Source organism: Acipenser ruthenus, chromosome 7, assembly GCF_902713425.1.
Source record: "Acipenser ruthenus chromosome 7, fAciRut3.2 maternal haplotype, whole genome shotgun sequence".
Lineage (NCBI taxonomy): Eukaryota > Metazoa > Chordata > Actinopteri > Acipenseriformes > Acipenseridae > Acipenser > Acipenser ruthenus.
In genome coordinates, this window is record NC_081195.1 from 60,872,823 (window position 1) to 60,890,501 (window position 17,679).

The 17,679-nt window shown below is 36.8% G+C and overlaps 2 protein-coding genes across 2 annotated transcripts in view; one reads left to right on the forward strand and one right to left on the reverse strand.

Annotated features, from left to right (window-relative positions):
• pphln1 (periphilin 1) overlaps window positions 1–11,237 on the forward strand; it is a 62,165-nt gene extending 50,928 nt beyond the window's left edge. The window contains exon 9 of the mRNA XM_034025240.3: window positions 10,920–11,237. Coding sequence (XP_033881131.2) covers window positions 10,920–11,105 — 186 coding nt within the window. The 3' untranslated portion in view covers window positions 11,106–11,237. The remainder of the gene's footprint in view (window positions 1–10,919) is intronic.
• Window positions 11,238–15,717: 4,480 nt separating this feature from the next.
• LOC117416188 (prickle-like protein 1) overlaps window positions 15,718–17,679 on the reverse strand; it is a 32,600-nt gene continuing 30,638 nt past the window's right edge. Inside the window, exon 8 of the mRNA XM_034027264.3 lies at window positions 15,718–17,360. Coding sequence (XP_033883155.3) covers window positions 16,483–17,360 — 878 coding nt within the window. The 3' untranslated portion in view covers window positions 15,718–16,482. The remainder of the gene's footprint in view (window positions 17,361–17,679) is intronic.

A 17,679-nucleotide genomic window follows, 5' to 3' on the forward strand; every position in this document is an offset into this window, starting at 1 on the left:
GCACATTCACACAGCAGCACATTCACACAGCAGCACATTCACACAGCAGCTGGGCTCGCTCTCACAGCAGCACATTCACACAGCAGCTGGGCTCACTCTCACAGCAGCACATTCACACAGCAGCTCACTCTCACAGCAGCACATTCACACAGCAGCACATTCACACAGCAGCACATTCACACAGCAGCACATTCACACAGCAGCACATTCACACAGCAGCTGGGCTCGCTCTCACAGCAGCACATTCACACAGCAGCTGGGCTCACTCTCACAGCAGCACATTCACACAGCAGCTGGGCTCACTCTCACAGCAGCACATTCACACAGCAGCACATTCACACAGCAGCACATACACAGCAGCACATTCACACAGCAGCACATTCACACAGCAGCACATTCACACAGCAGCTGGGCTCGCTCTCACAGCAGCACATTCACACAGCAGCTGGGCTCACTCTCACAGCAGCACATTCACACAGCAGCTCACTCTCACAGCAGCACATTCACACAGCAGCACATTCACACAGCAGCACATTCACACAGCAGCACATTCACACAGCAGCACATTCACACAGCAGCTCACTCTCACAGCAGCACATTCACACAGCAGCACATTCACACAGCAGCACATTCACACAGCAGCACATTCACACAGCAGCTGGGCTCACTCTCACAGCAGCACATTCACACAGCAGCACATTCACACAGCAGCACATTCACACAGCAGCACATTCACACAGCAGCACATTCACACAGCAGCTCACTCTCACAGCAGCACATTCACACAGCAGCACATTCACACAGCAGCACATTCACACAGCAGCACATTCACACAGCAGCTGGGCTCACTCTCACAGCAGCACATTCACACAGCAGCACATTCACACAGCAGCACATTCACACAGCAGCACATTCACACAGCAGCACATTCACACAGCAGCTCACTCTCACAGCAGCTCACTCTCACAGCAGCACATTCACACAGCAGCACATTCACACAGCAGCACATTCACACAGCAGCTCACTCTCACAGCAGCTCACTCTCACAGCAGCTCACTCTCACAGCAGCACATTCACACAGCAGCACATTCACACAGCAGCACATTCTCACAGCAGCACATTCACACAGCAGCTGGGCTCGCTCACACAGCAGCACCTTCTCACAGCAGCTCACTCTCACAGCAGCACATTCACACAGCAGCACATTCACACAGCAGCTGGGCTCGCTCTCACAGCAGCACATTCACACAGCAGCTCACTCTCACAGCAGCTCACTCTCACAGCAGCACATTGACACAGCAGCACATTCACACAGCAGCACATTCTCACAGCAGCACATTCACACAGCAGCTGGGCTCGCTCACACAGCAGCACCTTCTCACAGCAGCACCTTCTCACAGCAGCACCTTCTCACAGCAGCACCTTCTCACAGCAGCACCTTCTCACAGCAGCACCTTCTCACAGCAGCACCTTCACACAGCAGCACATTCTCACAGCAGCACATTCACACAGCAGCTGGGCTCGCTCTCACAGCAGCACATTCTCACAGCAGCACATTCTCACAGCAGCACATTCTCACAGCAGCACATTCTCACAGCAGCACATTCTCACAGCAGCTGGGCTGAATATAAAGGTGAACAACAGACGTATACCTTGCACCTATAATGTAACATAATGTATCTTAATTACAAAAAAATAATAACAATAATAATTTAAGCCTTTGCAAAATGCACAGTGATGAAAGCAACTTTAATATACAATACTACACTGCTTGTTTTTGATAAATTCAGATGAGCCTCTGACTGAATAAAATTCCCTATACTTTTTATTTGGGAATTTTCAATATGATATTAATGATATTCTTATTTAAAACAGTATAAATGGACCATGTCACTTGCTATTTAACTTCAAAAGTGTAAAATAAATAAAGTGAGGGTTTTTTGAACTACAGAATCAAATGTATTTTGTTTGCTACCTTTTCTTTCAGGCAGTAAGATTACCATCCAGATGGGAATCTGTAGTTCAAAAGCCAATACGATCATCATTATTTTTTGTTTTGGACTTTAAGTTACAAATATATAATGACCCTCAAATTGCAAGCTGGTAGTTTTTTCAATTAAATTTATGTCTGTGTCATAGCAATCCTATCTGATCAGCCTGAGAGGAAAGGCCTGTGCTGTTCATGAAGATACGGTGGTAGTTCTATTGCAGTGTAGAGCCCATTTCTGTTTAATTGCACAGTCCTGTCAAGTCTAATAAACTCACTTAACATTTTTACCACCGTCTGTCATGAGAGCTTTCTCTGAATCTTGATACATAAAAATAGTTTAGCTGATATTGACTGCTGAATAATGTTCATGTTCATTAAAAACTCACATCTCCATATCTTGACCTGTACCAACACGTACGGAGAAGGAAAAAAATAGAACAGTAACAGTTTTTGAAAGCTACAGATGTGCTTTACTATATTCCCTTTTGTGTAACAGCCCACAGCAAAAATTTATTGCCAGGTCCTTTATTTCTAGAACCCCTGCTGACAACTGAGCAAATTTAAACACCAGACTGTGTGGAATTACTGTCTAGGTCTTAAATATCACTTTACAGACCTTTAGTCACCCCCGACCCCTTATGGGCCCTATTTTCGTACGTGACCTAAAATTTATTTATTTATTTATTTTTTTAAGGCAGGTGTTGTCAGGGCTGGTATAGCCCCGATTTTTGTAAATTACTAAGTGTTTAATTAGGGGTTTAAATATCACTTATGCTCGTCTAGATGACTAAATTCTCTCCTACAGGAACATTGGATTTTGACGTGTCCATGTAGGTGTGATTTTCTAAACCTGTAGTCACTAATGTGCTCATTGACTAGGCAGAATATCAATTAGGATGGTAACAAGCAGACTGGGCTCAGAATCGCCTACATTTAGTTCTTTAGGCGTTTGTAAAGGTCATTTGTGTTTCTGAAACATGTGTCTGGTTTTGGAGAAAATAAAAAACAGAAAACCTAATTTTTCATCTGAGGAAGTAGAAATACTTGTTGATGCAGTTCACTTTTTTATTTTTATATAAAATCTTCCTGCAAGGCAAATGATCAACAGATCCCGTTACAATACAAAAAAGAGGATAGGATAACGTGTTGAATCCCCGCAATTGTATACAATTATTCTTTTCTTTTTTGTGACAGCTGTGTAGTTTATTTTGGAAAGCATATATATTTATTCACGTGCAGTCACTTCAGTCACTATTTTGGACGTGTTAGACTGGCTTATACCAGAGTTGTTTTATGCCAAAATGAAAAAATAAATCGGAAAGTCCTAAAAGCCTAATACGAGATATGTAAATGCTTCAAGAATCGCACGTAGGGGTATGTCTGCTAATTTAACTAGCTGTGAACTTAAACGGACGATTTTAACCAACTAAATCCCTGGAAGCACCTAAACTTTACACGTTTTGAAAACCGAACATAAAGTCACTGTCTTAAATTACTAAAAACACGCTTACATCCCTTAGTCTCGTATAAAATTAGGGCCCTATAAGTTTAAATTCTAAATTTCCTATAACTTTTAATCCTTGTACAGTTTGAATGAGACATTGGTGCAAGCACCTTCCTGTGTGGCCCATGTATCCACAATTTGAAGATTTTGTATGCTCTCCTATAAGGAGAATCCTAATTCTTCATAGGTCACACACATATATATATATATATATATATATATATATATAACTGCCCTGGGTAAGGCTCTTCCTTTCACACAAAACAAATGATTTGCTGTTTAGACCTCAATATGCTACTTGGGTCTTAATAAAGGTTACTATTCCAGGAATGCCGTGGGGAATCATGTGACTTAAGTTTCACCTTGTTTTTTTTTTTTAAAGGGTGCTTGTCAGTGCATTGTGCAAGCAACGTTTCACATGCTATTTCAAGTACATTGCTGAATCCAATAAAGAAAATGTAATAAGTTGAAAATCCAATTTGTTGGTTAACCAGAGTGCATCAAATGAAGTTCTTTTTAAAGATTGTATTTATCCAGCACAAAAGCAGTACGTGTCACTTATGAATTTGTTTACAATAAAAGAGATGTAAAAAAAAAATGCTAATTTGCTAATATACTGAAATGCCAACAAAAAAACAACAACTAATGAATGAGAGTATTTAACAATTATACTTTAGTTCTGGCATTTAAAGGATCAGTAGTTTTAACCTACCCTAAAGGAACTATGCCACCCACATCGTTACTTTAACCCACAGATGTTGATAACTTTAATACTTATGTTTAATTAAGCCTTTACCTAAAATTGAGGGTGTTCCTCCATATATAAGTGGACAGGGTCTGGAAAAGATGTGTTTTTTTTTTTTTATTATCCCACGCCACTGTGGGCATTTTGGAAAGGGACAGATAGGGTTAAACAGTATGGCTTTATTAACCCTGAGGTTAGTAGATGCAGTAATATTACCCTCTCGCACATCTGTTTGTATAGAAGCCAGTAAGATTAAGGCCACACACAAACCAGTCTCCGAGGGCCTGTATGTTGGTGTTAGAATACTGTTATTATGTTGGTTGATTGGTTTGATTGAATATTTCTCCAGTTAAGCCATAAAACAGGATATCTTTGACTTTTCCCACATAGGTTACTTCTGCCTGGCCTCCTAAATCAATTGCTCGCTAGTCATTGTAAAATTTGTGATATGATCTGGAGTCTGTAATAGGTAAATGTTTGGATTGACTGGACCATTTGTCAAAGATATACTTCAGATTAAACCACTGTTATTTTAGTATTATGCAGTAGGTGGTCATAAGCACATCCATTGCATGTGATGACTTTATTTGATTTGTGGTCTGTGAATGCAAATTGTTTGCCCCTGATGAATACAATAGCAAACTTGCATATCCTAATGCCATTTGTACATTATCTCAAACTAATTATTTGTTTAATAGACATTAATATTCCCCTACATCTCAAGGCTTTGCAACCATATTTAATGAGTACATTAAGTATCACTTATGTAACAACATCCAACTTCAGTCATGTCCCAGTAATGTACAGTGCTGTTTACAATAAAAATTGTATTGCACATTTATGAGTGTACTTGGATGGTGTTTTAAATTAAGAAACTGGAATAAAGTTTTGTCTATGTAGTTTTACACTCAATTTCATAATGTTTTTATTAGTGGATTCATGTAATGTTTTTATTGGTGGATTCATGTTATGTTTTAATGGGAAGCATAACAGATTTCTCCATTTGCTGTTTTAAAAATTGAGAATGCATCGTTGCTTTTCAGTTGGAGCACATTTGTTCTATTTTTATATTGCAATATTCTCGATGCAGATTTGCAATAATTATTTAAAATATATCCTGTGAATTCAACAGTAAACTGAGCCAAGTTATATCTTTGTTGCCACAAAACAAAACCACTTTTAACAGCAAATACAATGATAGGAACTATTTAAAAAAAAAAAAAAAATTTAATTAGAAGGAAATAGAAGGCCATGTGTACTGTGGAGCCTGGACATATTTGTCTTTCTTTTGAAGTGTTGATCTTTGGATTTACATTTTCATTTTTTTATTATAGAAACAGATTTGTTTATTTTACTTATTAAAAGTGTATCCGATGCAGACTCCCTTTTTCTGCTGACACCAACTCCGGTTTCAAATGTTAGACTACCAGCGATGGTTTAAGGCAGTTCTGTGAAGTAGTATACCTAGTAAGTATTTTGTTTTGCAGAAACCTATGTTTTTTTTTTTTTAATTTAATTCTTAAAAATAAGGAATCTTTAAAACACAAAGCCAGAACTCAGTTTAGTTCAGCTACTGCAGTCACTCAGTTTTTATCACAATGATTTTGAAAGTGAGAGTGGCATCCAAAAATATAACACATCTGTTTATTTATATGACTTTTTAAAACAAGGAGGCTGTGACTTTGCAAAGAGGTGGTAGTTTCTGCCCTAAGAAACCTGAGCATAATTGCCCAAAATAATATTACCCTAATAGATCATTCTAGGCCTCTACAACAATTGCAAGTGATTTGTTGTTGTTGTTGTGTGTTTTTTTTTTTTTTTTTTTTTTTTTTTTTTTACAGTGCACATCTTAACATAGGCTATACAGTATAACGGGCAGGTACTTTATTTGGACTTTATTGGCTATTTTGATTGGATCGCCAATGCTTCCACCAATCGGAGGGTTGCATACAGTACTGGTAACGATCCCGCCCTCGGTCAGACTGGTATACAGAACAGATTATAAAAGCACTGGACAAGAGAAATAATGTGTCGGATATCAAAGTGGATATGAGTGGCAGTGATGAAGCCAATTTGCTTGAAAACATTAAAAGCAGACTGGACATTTACATCAAAGTGTTCATGAAATCAATCCTTTCAGTACATGGTTCATTCTCTGTAAATAACAGTGCCTAATTAAGAAAACATCACAGCCTCAACCTGGTCTTCAGGAAGTTGTATAACCGAACCAAATTGATACCATAGTGAAGCAGACCTCAAATATTTGTTTTTGGTTATTACACAGTGTTGTTCCATAGAATGTTAACATTTTTATGTCAATTAACAACTAGTCTGTTACCCAAGCACTTTCTCAGACTGTTTTGTCCCTTTTCAGTGAAACTGATGCAAAACAAAAACGCGTTGCTTTCAATACAGAACAAAAAACTCAGCTTGTGATTATGCAGGCACGTGGGAAAAGCCAGTGACTGTAGGATTAGCAAAAGTACTAGTTCAGAGGTTGTGAGAAGCACTTGGACACAAAAGTAGGTACATTTTATCTTTCCCTTGTTTCTGCAGAAAAAACACTGAATTGTTTAAAGAGCAAAAGCCTTTGGTTGGCATGATTATATAATGTGGAAATCAGCTGGCATTCTTGACGTTTAGGAGCCAAAATCAACAGTTTCCATCAGTTATTGAAGGAAAGTTTAATTTCAATCTGACAATAGGACATTGTGATATCTATCACATGACACATTTGGGACAGTTTACCTCTGGTCAAGACCTTAAAGTTCTGTTGGGACTATGAAAGCACTGTGCTGTACGTTTATATAACATACACCAGTGCTGTTTGAGGTTTTTATAACGGCAGTGTGAAAGCAGCCTTAAACCTGCCCTACATGACTGATCAAACGGAATGCTTTTTAGTCGTTGTGTTGCCTTTAGGTGCCAAAGGGGCATTGAGCCAACACCTGCGATGCTCATTGGCTTTATTAAAGTGTTTTAACAGCCATTCTGCTGGGCAGTGAAGCTGCTATTGTATCAGGAAAGTTGTAAAATATCTTTCAGCAGGTTGCTAACAGGTTTAACACTATTTGATTGTCCTGTGTCTAAACACACCTGTTTGAAAATCACACACCGCTTAAATCCCACTCTTAAGTAAACTAGTGTTTGTTAAAGTTCATCTTCATAGACAGACTCTTTCATTTTAAATGTTTTGATTACATTGGTCAAGCAAGCAAAACGGAGGATACTTTCTTTTGTAAATCTCTTAAATCAATTCTTTGAAACAAGAAGTACTTGAACCAGTAGTATTATAGTAAGGAAATGCACTGGAAGATTTCCCCATATCTAACATCTATTGCCTTCCTTCAAGTACTTGTGAATGACTTCACAAGGACACAGCTGGAGCACCTTTGTGCATCTGATAAAGTGTTGTTCTTTCCACCTTTTATAAACTAATATGTTCCCTTTACCAGCCCATAACTAATGTGTCTTTTTTATTATTATTCTTTGGAAAAACTATTGCAAAGCAATTTTATGAAATTACTGTTACATAAACACTGATGTGATGTGAGTGTTTTGAAGTAATCAATCAAACCAAAACCAAGCAGTCATTCATAAATTCAATTAATCTCCCTGGCTCACATTGTGTATTAGCAAATTGATGCTATCCTTGTGAATACAATGATTTATGTTGGAAAGAAAACAACATACTTTCCACAAAGAAAAAATGCATGTACTGTATGAGAGGTGAACATGTTCATCTCTTACAGTAACCGGGAAATTGGTATATTGAACATTTCTACTTTATCATCAGCATTAACCAATTACCAACTAGGCTACAAATTAGAAATACTTTATTTATATATATATATATTAATTATTTGTATTTCTTAGCAGATGCCCTTATCCAGGGTGACTTATAAGACATCACATTATTTTTTACATACAATGATATATATATATATATATATATATAAAAAACACTGATGTAGTTGTTTTTAAATATTGGCCCTGTAGTCATTTAATGTCGGTTGAGTTTTTAATCTATACATTATTATTATTATTATTATTATTATTATTATTATTATTATTATTATTATTATTATATATATATATATATATATATATATATATATATATATTTTAATGAATAGAATGTAAAATCTGTTTAACAATAGTAAGATATATGTGGTTTTTAAATGTGTTTTTGTTGTAGTCTAGCAGAATGTTGTTGCCTTTTTACCTTTTATGTTTGTTAATTTTTATGCATGTTTTAATTAAGTCCATAATGAGACGAGGTGCTAAATGGTACAGAGGGTCCCAAGATCTGCCTTCACATTTCATTATCACTTTAACACAAGTGTATTGTTTACTTTGTGTGTGTGTTGTATTTATTTATTTTTTTATATAATGTTCAGGCTTGCTAATAGAATAGAATTTGCGTAAACTGAAAACTTAATTCAAGCTCAGTGTCCGTTGGGTTTTCCAAATTTGACCTGCTGTTAAAATATGTGACAAATGTTAGTAGACCCATAATAAGGGGCAATAAATACTTGAATGAAAGTGTTGTACTCAGGATGTAAGTAATTTACTTATCTAATGGCTGTGGTAGACAAAGTTCGCTTCAGGGGCTTTTTGCAGCTTCCACGTCCATCCCAAGAGTTATTCAAATAAAGCCTAGTCCTTCATTGTACTTTTTATCTGCAAGTGTAAACTCCCCTATTTGAGGAAAATAATTGAAAAGTTGATGGAAATGTGAGATTTTTTGTGTCTTAATTGAAAGCTGTGTTTTGACTGGTGTAACTGTTCTATCAGTGGTTTCAACCGATCAAATAGCTGTTTAAATCTATTAGTGGTAATACCACAATCCTCTTCAGCACTAAACATGTTACAAACAGTGGTCCACATGCTGTAAAAAGTGCATAATCCCATATCAGATTTACCAAAGCTTCTAAATGTTTATTTTTTTCCATTTCCTAGACTGACACGCTGTTTGCATCAAGCTCCTTAACTTTTTAAAACGGTGTACATCCAGGATGGTGCTGATAGTTGTGTATTTTATTTTTCAATGAATTGTGTTAAGGAATGTAAAATGTTAAAAGTCCTGTTACTGTCAGAATTAAAACTGTATATTGGCCACATAAAGGGTTTAAATAAATAAATGACATACATGTACCCTCTTTTTTTAATGCATGCGATGTAATGAGAACAAAGGAATCTGTTTACTCACAGCTTCTTTCAAGTGTTGGGACGGTAGGGCATGCCCACACCCAATTGGAAACACACTTCAAAGTGAAGGAGATATAAGACTAATTACATTAAGGGGTTAAACCTGGAAGGCCTGATTCAAATCAGATTTAATCTGAGGGAAAATCTAATTACTGTGGTATTATCTGACAATGACAGGTTATCTGTTTCCTTAAAGTAACCAAGGGTGTAATTGTTAGGTTTTGGAACTTTTGTGGTATTTTAACTCTTGTGTGGTATTTTAAAGCTGAGGAGTATTCTATTAGTTTTATATAGGATGTTGTTTTAGGTTTAATGTAATACAAAGAGTTTGGTATTCATCTATTGTGTTTTTTTAAAATGTTTTTTGATACTTTTAAATATCAGAATACAAAAAAAAAAAAAAAAAAATACTAACAGATGGTGAAATATTTCGAGGTTAAACTGAATAAACCAATAATGTCATACATGCTAGGCACAAAACAATGCTGTCCCTCAGGTTCCCTTGTTTACAAAATTAATGAGTATCAAGCAATACCAATCTGACAGTGTTATTTAATATAGAACCTGTCACAAACAAATGAACTAAAACGCATTTATATTTCATAAGCGATTATCTGTCTGACCTTTATTTTATCCTTTTGATATGATTTTTTTTTAATTGTTTTGTTTTCACTTTCCTTAATTCTCTCTGCAGTGAATTGTGGTGTTCTAGTTCTGGGCAAGGTGTATTTGATTAAACTCCACAAAGAAATACATATCCAGTTTCCACAACTGTAGCTTAAGATTTAAGGAAAGGTCACGTTTTCCCAACATATTCATAGTCAGTTTATGGTCTCGGTATGACAGTAAAAACATGAGCTCCCCCGATGAGAGGAAAATTCGCTTCCACTCAGGTTTTATAACACTCAACGCAGAAGTTATCTCATTGATTGGTACTCAATTGTAAAGGTTATTTTATTTTTTTTTTTTTTGTTTGTTTTGAAATCAACACATTAATAAATAGGTGTGTTTTTGATTTATTTTATACCTGCTGGCATAGCGTATCATCATACCCCTTGTGTTTACTATACTTTTATACATATGAGCCCAGTTGAAAAGTCAGTGTTGGTTGTGCACAGGTTTTGAACTGGTCATCCTGGTTCAAGAGACTTAATGCTGGTTGAAGAGCTGGTTAAACTAATTCAGGAAAACAAAACAGTCAATTTACTGTGCATTTCAATCCATTGTTGGCTACTTTTGTAATTGCTACAAACGAGTCCATCTCTTTAAGAACATAAGAAAGTTTACAAATGAGAGGAGGCCAATCGGCTCATCTTGCTCGTTTGGTTGTTAGTAGCTTACTGATCCCAGAACCCAGAAATGTGTTCCGATTCCCAACTCCTGGTGGTTTAAAACTAGACAGCAGTGTCTAGATTTTTTTAGCAAGGAGTAAAAATAAGATCCAACTTTTCTATTTTGTTTGCTTGCAGGTTTATAGACAAGACTGTGAGACGTTTGGGATGGTTGTGAAGATGCTGGTTAATAAAGATCCAACTCTGGAGAAACATGTGCAGTTATCTTTGAGAGAGAACCTGCGTGAGATCGGTGAAAGGTGCATTGAAGAAATTAAGAATTTTATTTCAGAATATGATAATGCTCCTGCCCAACCAGAATGAATAGACAACAATATCTGATATGTTTTTATATAATTTGACTGTTGCATTACTATTAGAACTAATGTGTTATTCAGGTAACATACAGACGATGTACTCATGTGACAATTTTGTTGTTTATTTTTTTGGGGGGGTGGGGTGGGGGGTGTGGGGGGCGTGGGGGCGTGGGGGGGGGAGGAGTTGGGACTACATGGTTTAAGTTTGAAACCAGAAATGGTTATTTAGAAACTGACAAACAAGTTTGGCAATAACATTTTAAAACACAGTGAATTCATTGGCAAACTGCTTCTACATTTATTAAACATTGCAATTTACCAGAAGAGCCTGGATATAGTTTTATTTATGAAATTGAAAACCACAGAGGGAAAGAGGAAGAAAAGTTTCATTTATAGTTGGATTAAACCCCTCGCATTACATTCCTTACCATTTTTCCTACAGTGTTAAGTATGAAATACTTGTTTTAATCCTAGTTCTGCCAAAAAAGTGAACTCCATAGTCTACATCTGGAGACCCATTCAATAGTTTGATTGTTCTTTTGTAAAATCTTGTTGATTGCATAACAGTATTGGGATATATGGTTGTTATAAAGAACATTGGTCAGCATACAGAGTCTATTTTAAAAACACATGTATTATGGATTTATTATTGCAGGTTTAAAGAGAATTATTTACCTGCTGTTAGATTTTTTTTTTGTGACAGAGGTTTGTTTATTTCATATATTTTCATTTTTAGTACCCCCCCCCCCCCCCAAAGAAAAGTTTTAAACTGACTTAATGGTAATAAACATTGTATAAAGTTATTTGGATGTGTGTAATTTGTGACTCATGGTTGTATTAGTACAGTACATGAACCTGGAATATTTAAATAAAGCAGCAGTAAGCATCAAGCAGGTTGTTCAGATTGATAAACCTGCTTGTATTTCATGGCTAAAACAAGCAAGTACTTTGTTTTTCTGAACTTTTATTTACTTGATTGTATTTAGTATCTACTGATGTTTTTGAATATTCCAGCACTGTCCCCATTTTGCGGGGGGGGGGGGGGACGGGACACGACACGACACGACACAGAATTATACCCCTTACACACATATGGCTACCGAGCCCTCTCAAGACTTTTCAGTTCTTGTTTTAAATACCCATTCACACAGCATTAACGTGCGCAATCTATGCCGGTATAATACCGTCATAATCCTTTCACACAGCCATCAGGATCATGTGAGTATAACTTTCAAACCGGTCAGTCAACAAATTGTTTTCATGGCAATGGAAACCAAACAAAATGCAAAACAGGAGGTCCCCGGTTCAAATCCCACCTCAGCTACTGAGTCATTGTGTGACCCTGAGCAAGTCACTTAACCTCCTTGTGCTCCATCTTTCGGGTGAGATGTAATTGTAAGTGACTCTGCAGCTGATGCATAGTTCACACACTCTAGTCACTAAGTCACCTTGGATAAAGGCATCTGCTAAATAAACAAATAATAATATAGGTGCATATGGGATATTGTATTGATTTTCACAAATTATTTATGTGTGAGCACTCGACTTGGGTAATGGAACGACAACATGGTGATGTATTTTGCAACCAAACACTCCCAAGATTTTCAGACACTGAGTGGAAAAAACATTTCCGCATGGGAAGATAAACATTTGAGTGCCTGGCTGAACAACTGCATCTGTTATAGTCACGTGGGATGTTGACTTTCAAACACGCCCACTATAGTGCTTCAGTGCCGGCATAGCCTTTCACACAGGTAGTTAGGATGGTTGTTCAGAGACGGCTGTGTGACGATATAAGCAATTCACACACACCAAAATAACGCATCAGTGCCAGTTCTGAGCCGTCATAACTCATCTGTGTGAAAGGGGTATTAGCATCCCCTTGCAAAAAAACTTGTACATTTTTCTTCAGTGGTACCTACTACTGCTATTAGGTGGCACTAGAGTAGCGCAGTGTGAAGCAACTTCTTATATAGGCCGTACAACCTAAAAGAAGTACAAGTCTAAAAGGGTTTGGATAAATTAAATGCTGTGATTTGTGTAACAAGATCACATGACTGTGTATTAAGAAATTCTAACAAACAACTAAAGTCAATTCACCTCTTAAGATCAATCAATTTCCTTGGGTTTATTTTCTGTAAAATATCAATCTCTATCTTGCAGGTAAGGGCAATAGTTTCTATAAAAACCCTGTATCAAATTCCTGTAGACTGCAGGATCTAAAATCAGGGTTGGAGATCGGTTGAATTGGCTCATCACAAAAGGGGCAGCGTTTGAAAATAAAAATAAACCCTTAAGTTCATATTTAAGAATATGGTATAAAAAAAGTTAAATACATTACAGTAATTGCAAAAATCAGTGTGTGTTACAATGCTGTAAACTATTTTGTGTAGGTTGATTGATATGACCTTTGGCATGTCTCCCTCACTGTGACTGACTGGGAGATTCTGGAGAAGTTGAACTAATGTTGACGAGATGTAGGTAGTGTGTTTGGAGGAATAAACCTTACCAAGGTCTATAAAATGTAAACAAGCAGTTATATTTATAGTTTTTCAAAACTACCAAAAAAAAACCACAAATATTTTGCCATTTTATAAGCGCAATAACCCACTGCATGCATACTTAAGATAAGGCCTATGTCTTACCACACACCCGGTAGTGGGCTATTTAACTAACTGTGACTTGCTTTTTCTTATTTATTAATACTTGTTATCAATATTTTTCAATGAAAAGTCATTGCTATAGAATTGGACAAGTTCTTTATGGAAAATAAATGTTTCTTTGCAGATTTTCATGGAGACTAGTTTTTTTGTTCTTTCAAGGTTAGTTTCTGGAAATACACAGCCTTCGTTTTGTACTGCAAGGAAAGTTGATGGTTTTTAGTTATGACCTCCATCTATGGAATTCTGTAGCCGTAGGATAATAGGCATTCAGGGTTTACAAAAATTAAAGCACATACATGTGGTTGGTTTGGCTGAAAGTTATAATTAAGTATTTTCCAGCTTTAGCTGTCCCTGTAGTGTCGCTTTACTTGTAAAAGTTGTTCTGATTTATGTGCTTCACCTTTTAAAACTGTCTAAAATATTACTTCTGACTAAGATTTAACAAGTTTCCATAGATTGCTTTTCTGTAGGTTATTCTGGCATTTGAAAATAAAACAATTCTAAACACATTTTCCATTAGCATTCAGAAAACGGAAACGAAATGAAGACATTTAGTAATGACATGCCATCGTACGAGGAGCCACACTCTGCCTGTTCCTCAATGACATGCCATCGTACGAGGAGCCACACTCTGCCTGTTCCTCAATGACATGCCATCGTACGAGGAGCCACACTCTGCCTGTTCCTCAATGACATGCCATCGTACGAGGAGCCACACTCTGCCTGTTCCTCAAGGACATGCCATCGTACGAGGAGCCACACTCTGCCTGTTCCTCAGTGGCTTGGAAATGCAATGTATTAAAATGAAAGGGCATAATGACATATGCAGACATTCCAGGCATCTAAAGCAACAATACATTAGTCATTAGAGTCTAACACATTTGCAACTGAAATGAAATGCCATGAAGATGACACAAGACAGGTCAATCTCCAACACAGTGCATTAGCTCTGGTTTTTACAATCATTTGGAATCATAAAATTAAGGTAACAAAATGCAAAGCACAGATGCATTTAAATGTTAATTTACTGCTGTTCTGAAATAAGTCAAGCCAAGTACACAATCATTTCGGCCAACGTTGAATCACTGATGCTGGCATTAGCCAAAACACTTGTCCGCTTTTGATATGAAGCATTGTACAGCAAGGCTAAGCAATGTCAGCACTTCAAGTCCAGGTCTTTGTTCCAATCATGTCCTTAGTTGTTAAATGTTACCAATTAAACCTCTGACCAGGTCCTAAAGCATAATAATCGTATGTATTAAACCAGCAATGGAACAGGACTCCAGGACCGCAGTGGACACAGTGGAGGGGTAAATTCTTGGTAATAAAGACACATATTTTGGTAGATTTTATAGACTGACCAATTTTGTAACTTTATTTTGGCTTACAATCTGTGGACTATTATATCTGCAGCTTACTGCTTTTATATTACTACTGTTTTGAAATAAGTCAAGCCAAGTGTTTGTGTCAAAAGTGCTAAAAGAAACAGATTACTGACAAACATTTAGACTACAAGTCTACCTCAATGCCTTCATTGTCACACAATATTATAAAAAGTTTATTTTAGTATTACTACATAAAGTATACCACCATGTCATGTTCAAACAATCTTTTGGTTTCTGCATGGTCATCAAGAGAGTTAAACTTTCTTTTATTAGGAAAATGGAGATCCTTTATAAAAACAAACACATACACAATATTAAAGCCGTCCAATTCATTTGGCTAATTTTCAATAATAAAATCTGCAAGTAATGTATGAATGCACATACTCCGCTTGCAAGTCATTAAATCTACAACAGCGATACTGAAATTTGCCTATAAGAAAAAAAAAAAAAAAAAAAGACAGACAATCACAAGCACATTATTACTAAAAAAAGAATTGATAAAATTACTAATTTTAAAGTGGAATTTAAAGCATTGCAGTATTAAAACGATTTTCAAAAAAATGAACAGGTCTCAAACATCACAATATCAGCTTTTATTATCCTTAGCCATATGTTCCAGTTTTTACATTTATACAAATTACATTTATCCGTTTACAATGCTTAACCCGTAAATGAACCTAACAAGGCCTTGGTTATTTACTGGGGTATTTACATTGCCCTGTCACACACAGGGTCCTCTATAGACATACAATACCAAAAAAAGCTGTTAAATGTAAATAGCAACAAGAACACCAAAACACCTTTGCTGGCAACATACTACATTATACATTTTTAAAACCCTGACTAACAAAAGGGCAATCATTTCGAACTAAAAGGCAGCTGGCTGGCGGCACTATTAATTCTATTTCTTACAACAAAACAGAAGTCTTTTGTAATTCAGGGATATAAAAATATTTTAAAATCTTAACTTTACAATATGTACATTAATATTTGCACCATTAAATTATGATTACAGTTAGTCACTAATAGCTACATTATAAATACAAAGTATAGTAAATTACTAAATGCTGTTGTGTTTAATGCTTTTTCTATGTAGCCTAATTTTTTAACGAGAAAACCCTTAAGAGTCTTCATCCGTTTGCTTGCAAGACCATATGCATTAACAACATGTTACATGGTCAACTGTGATAATTCTATATCATTTAAAACACTCAGACTGTAAACCTGGTTTAAAAAAAAATGTAACGGCTGCACTGAAAAAAAACGACTTTGTTATTCAATTTGAGTGCAACATAAATAGTCCACAGGGGTAAAATAGGTTCCTTAATACACTGGTCTATGAAATGATGCAATTTTTGCCCTTGCGTCCCTTTTTCTTTTTTGATTTAGTTTTTCTTTTCCCACACTGGGATGCTGGCAACGTCGACATTGGACCGGTAAGGTCATCTGTATAATAATTGTATCGTGGTGGCCTGGGTTGTGGAATGGGCTGCCCAAGAAAATACCCTTCTTCTTCAGAGTCAGAAGATGAAGAAGAAGAACAGGTAGAGCACCAGGATTCCTCGTCTCCATACAACCCGAGAAACGTATCCACTACCTGGTTCTGCAACGCACGGTCAGATGTGGCATGGGAAAACTGTCCATACAGCTCTGGATTGTGCATGTAGGCCCGAGCGTCCTGTGGACACTTGGTCTGCATCATTTTGTCGTAATCCTCTGGGTTGTAAATATGGGATCTCTCCTTGGGATGGGACTTCCTTTCAGCTGCCAGGTGAAGTGCGTTGTCAGAACGAGATTTCCGGCTCCTCCTGTGCCTATGGTGATGATGGCGTGGTCGCTGGCCCTGCTCGTCAAAGTGGTAGACCCGCCGACGAGTCCTTTCACTCATTGGAGGCTGGCGGACCTCATCTGTCTCATAGTGTCCGTTGTCAATGACATCATCCGAAAACTTCACTTGCTGGGGCCTCGACTGAGACTTGGATCTGCGAAGCATCGGCATGTGAATCGGCTTTGGTTTTTCTTCTGGCAGCGACACTTCTTCCTGCTCCAGCTCGGAAGTCAGGCTCTTTAAGGAACTGGCACTCCTGTGAAGCATTGAGGAATTCAATGTCCCCATGTTGCTCATTTTTTCACAGTCCTCATTTTCAAGTTCCTGGAAGTTCTGTAGAGAATACAAGGAAGGCCTCTGCTTGCTATCTTCATCCACTGAAGCTCCTGTAGAACAAGAATAGTTTATAATTAGGAATGCTTTCCAGGTCAATGCACGATTCAAGTACTACATTTGCAGACATTTTGTGCACACTTTATAATGCCCGAGTTTTACAATCATTAAAATATCATATACTGGAAGCAAAAATGTCTCTCCGTATCAGCTTCAAAATGTTGAAGCTACTGTATCCCTCTGATAAGAGCAATACACTGATTGGGGTACATTTTCAAATCATGCCTGGATTGAATCCAACGTATGCCAATATTTAAAAAAAAAAAAAAAGAAAGATTTTTTTTTTTAAATGTTCCTAAATAATTATTTTAA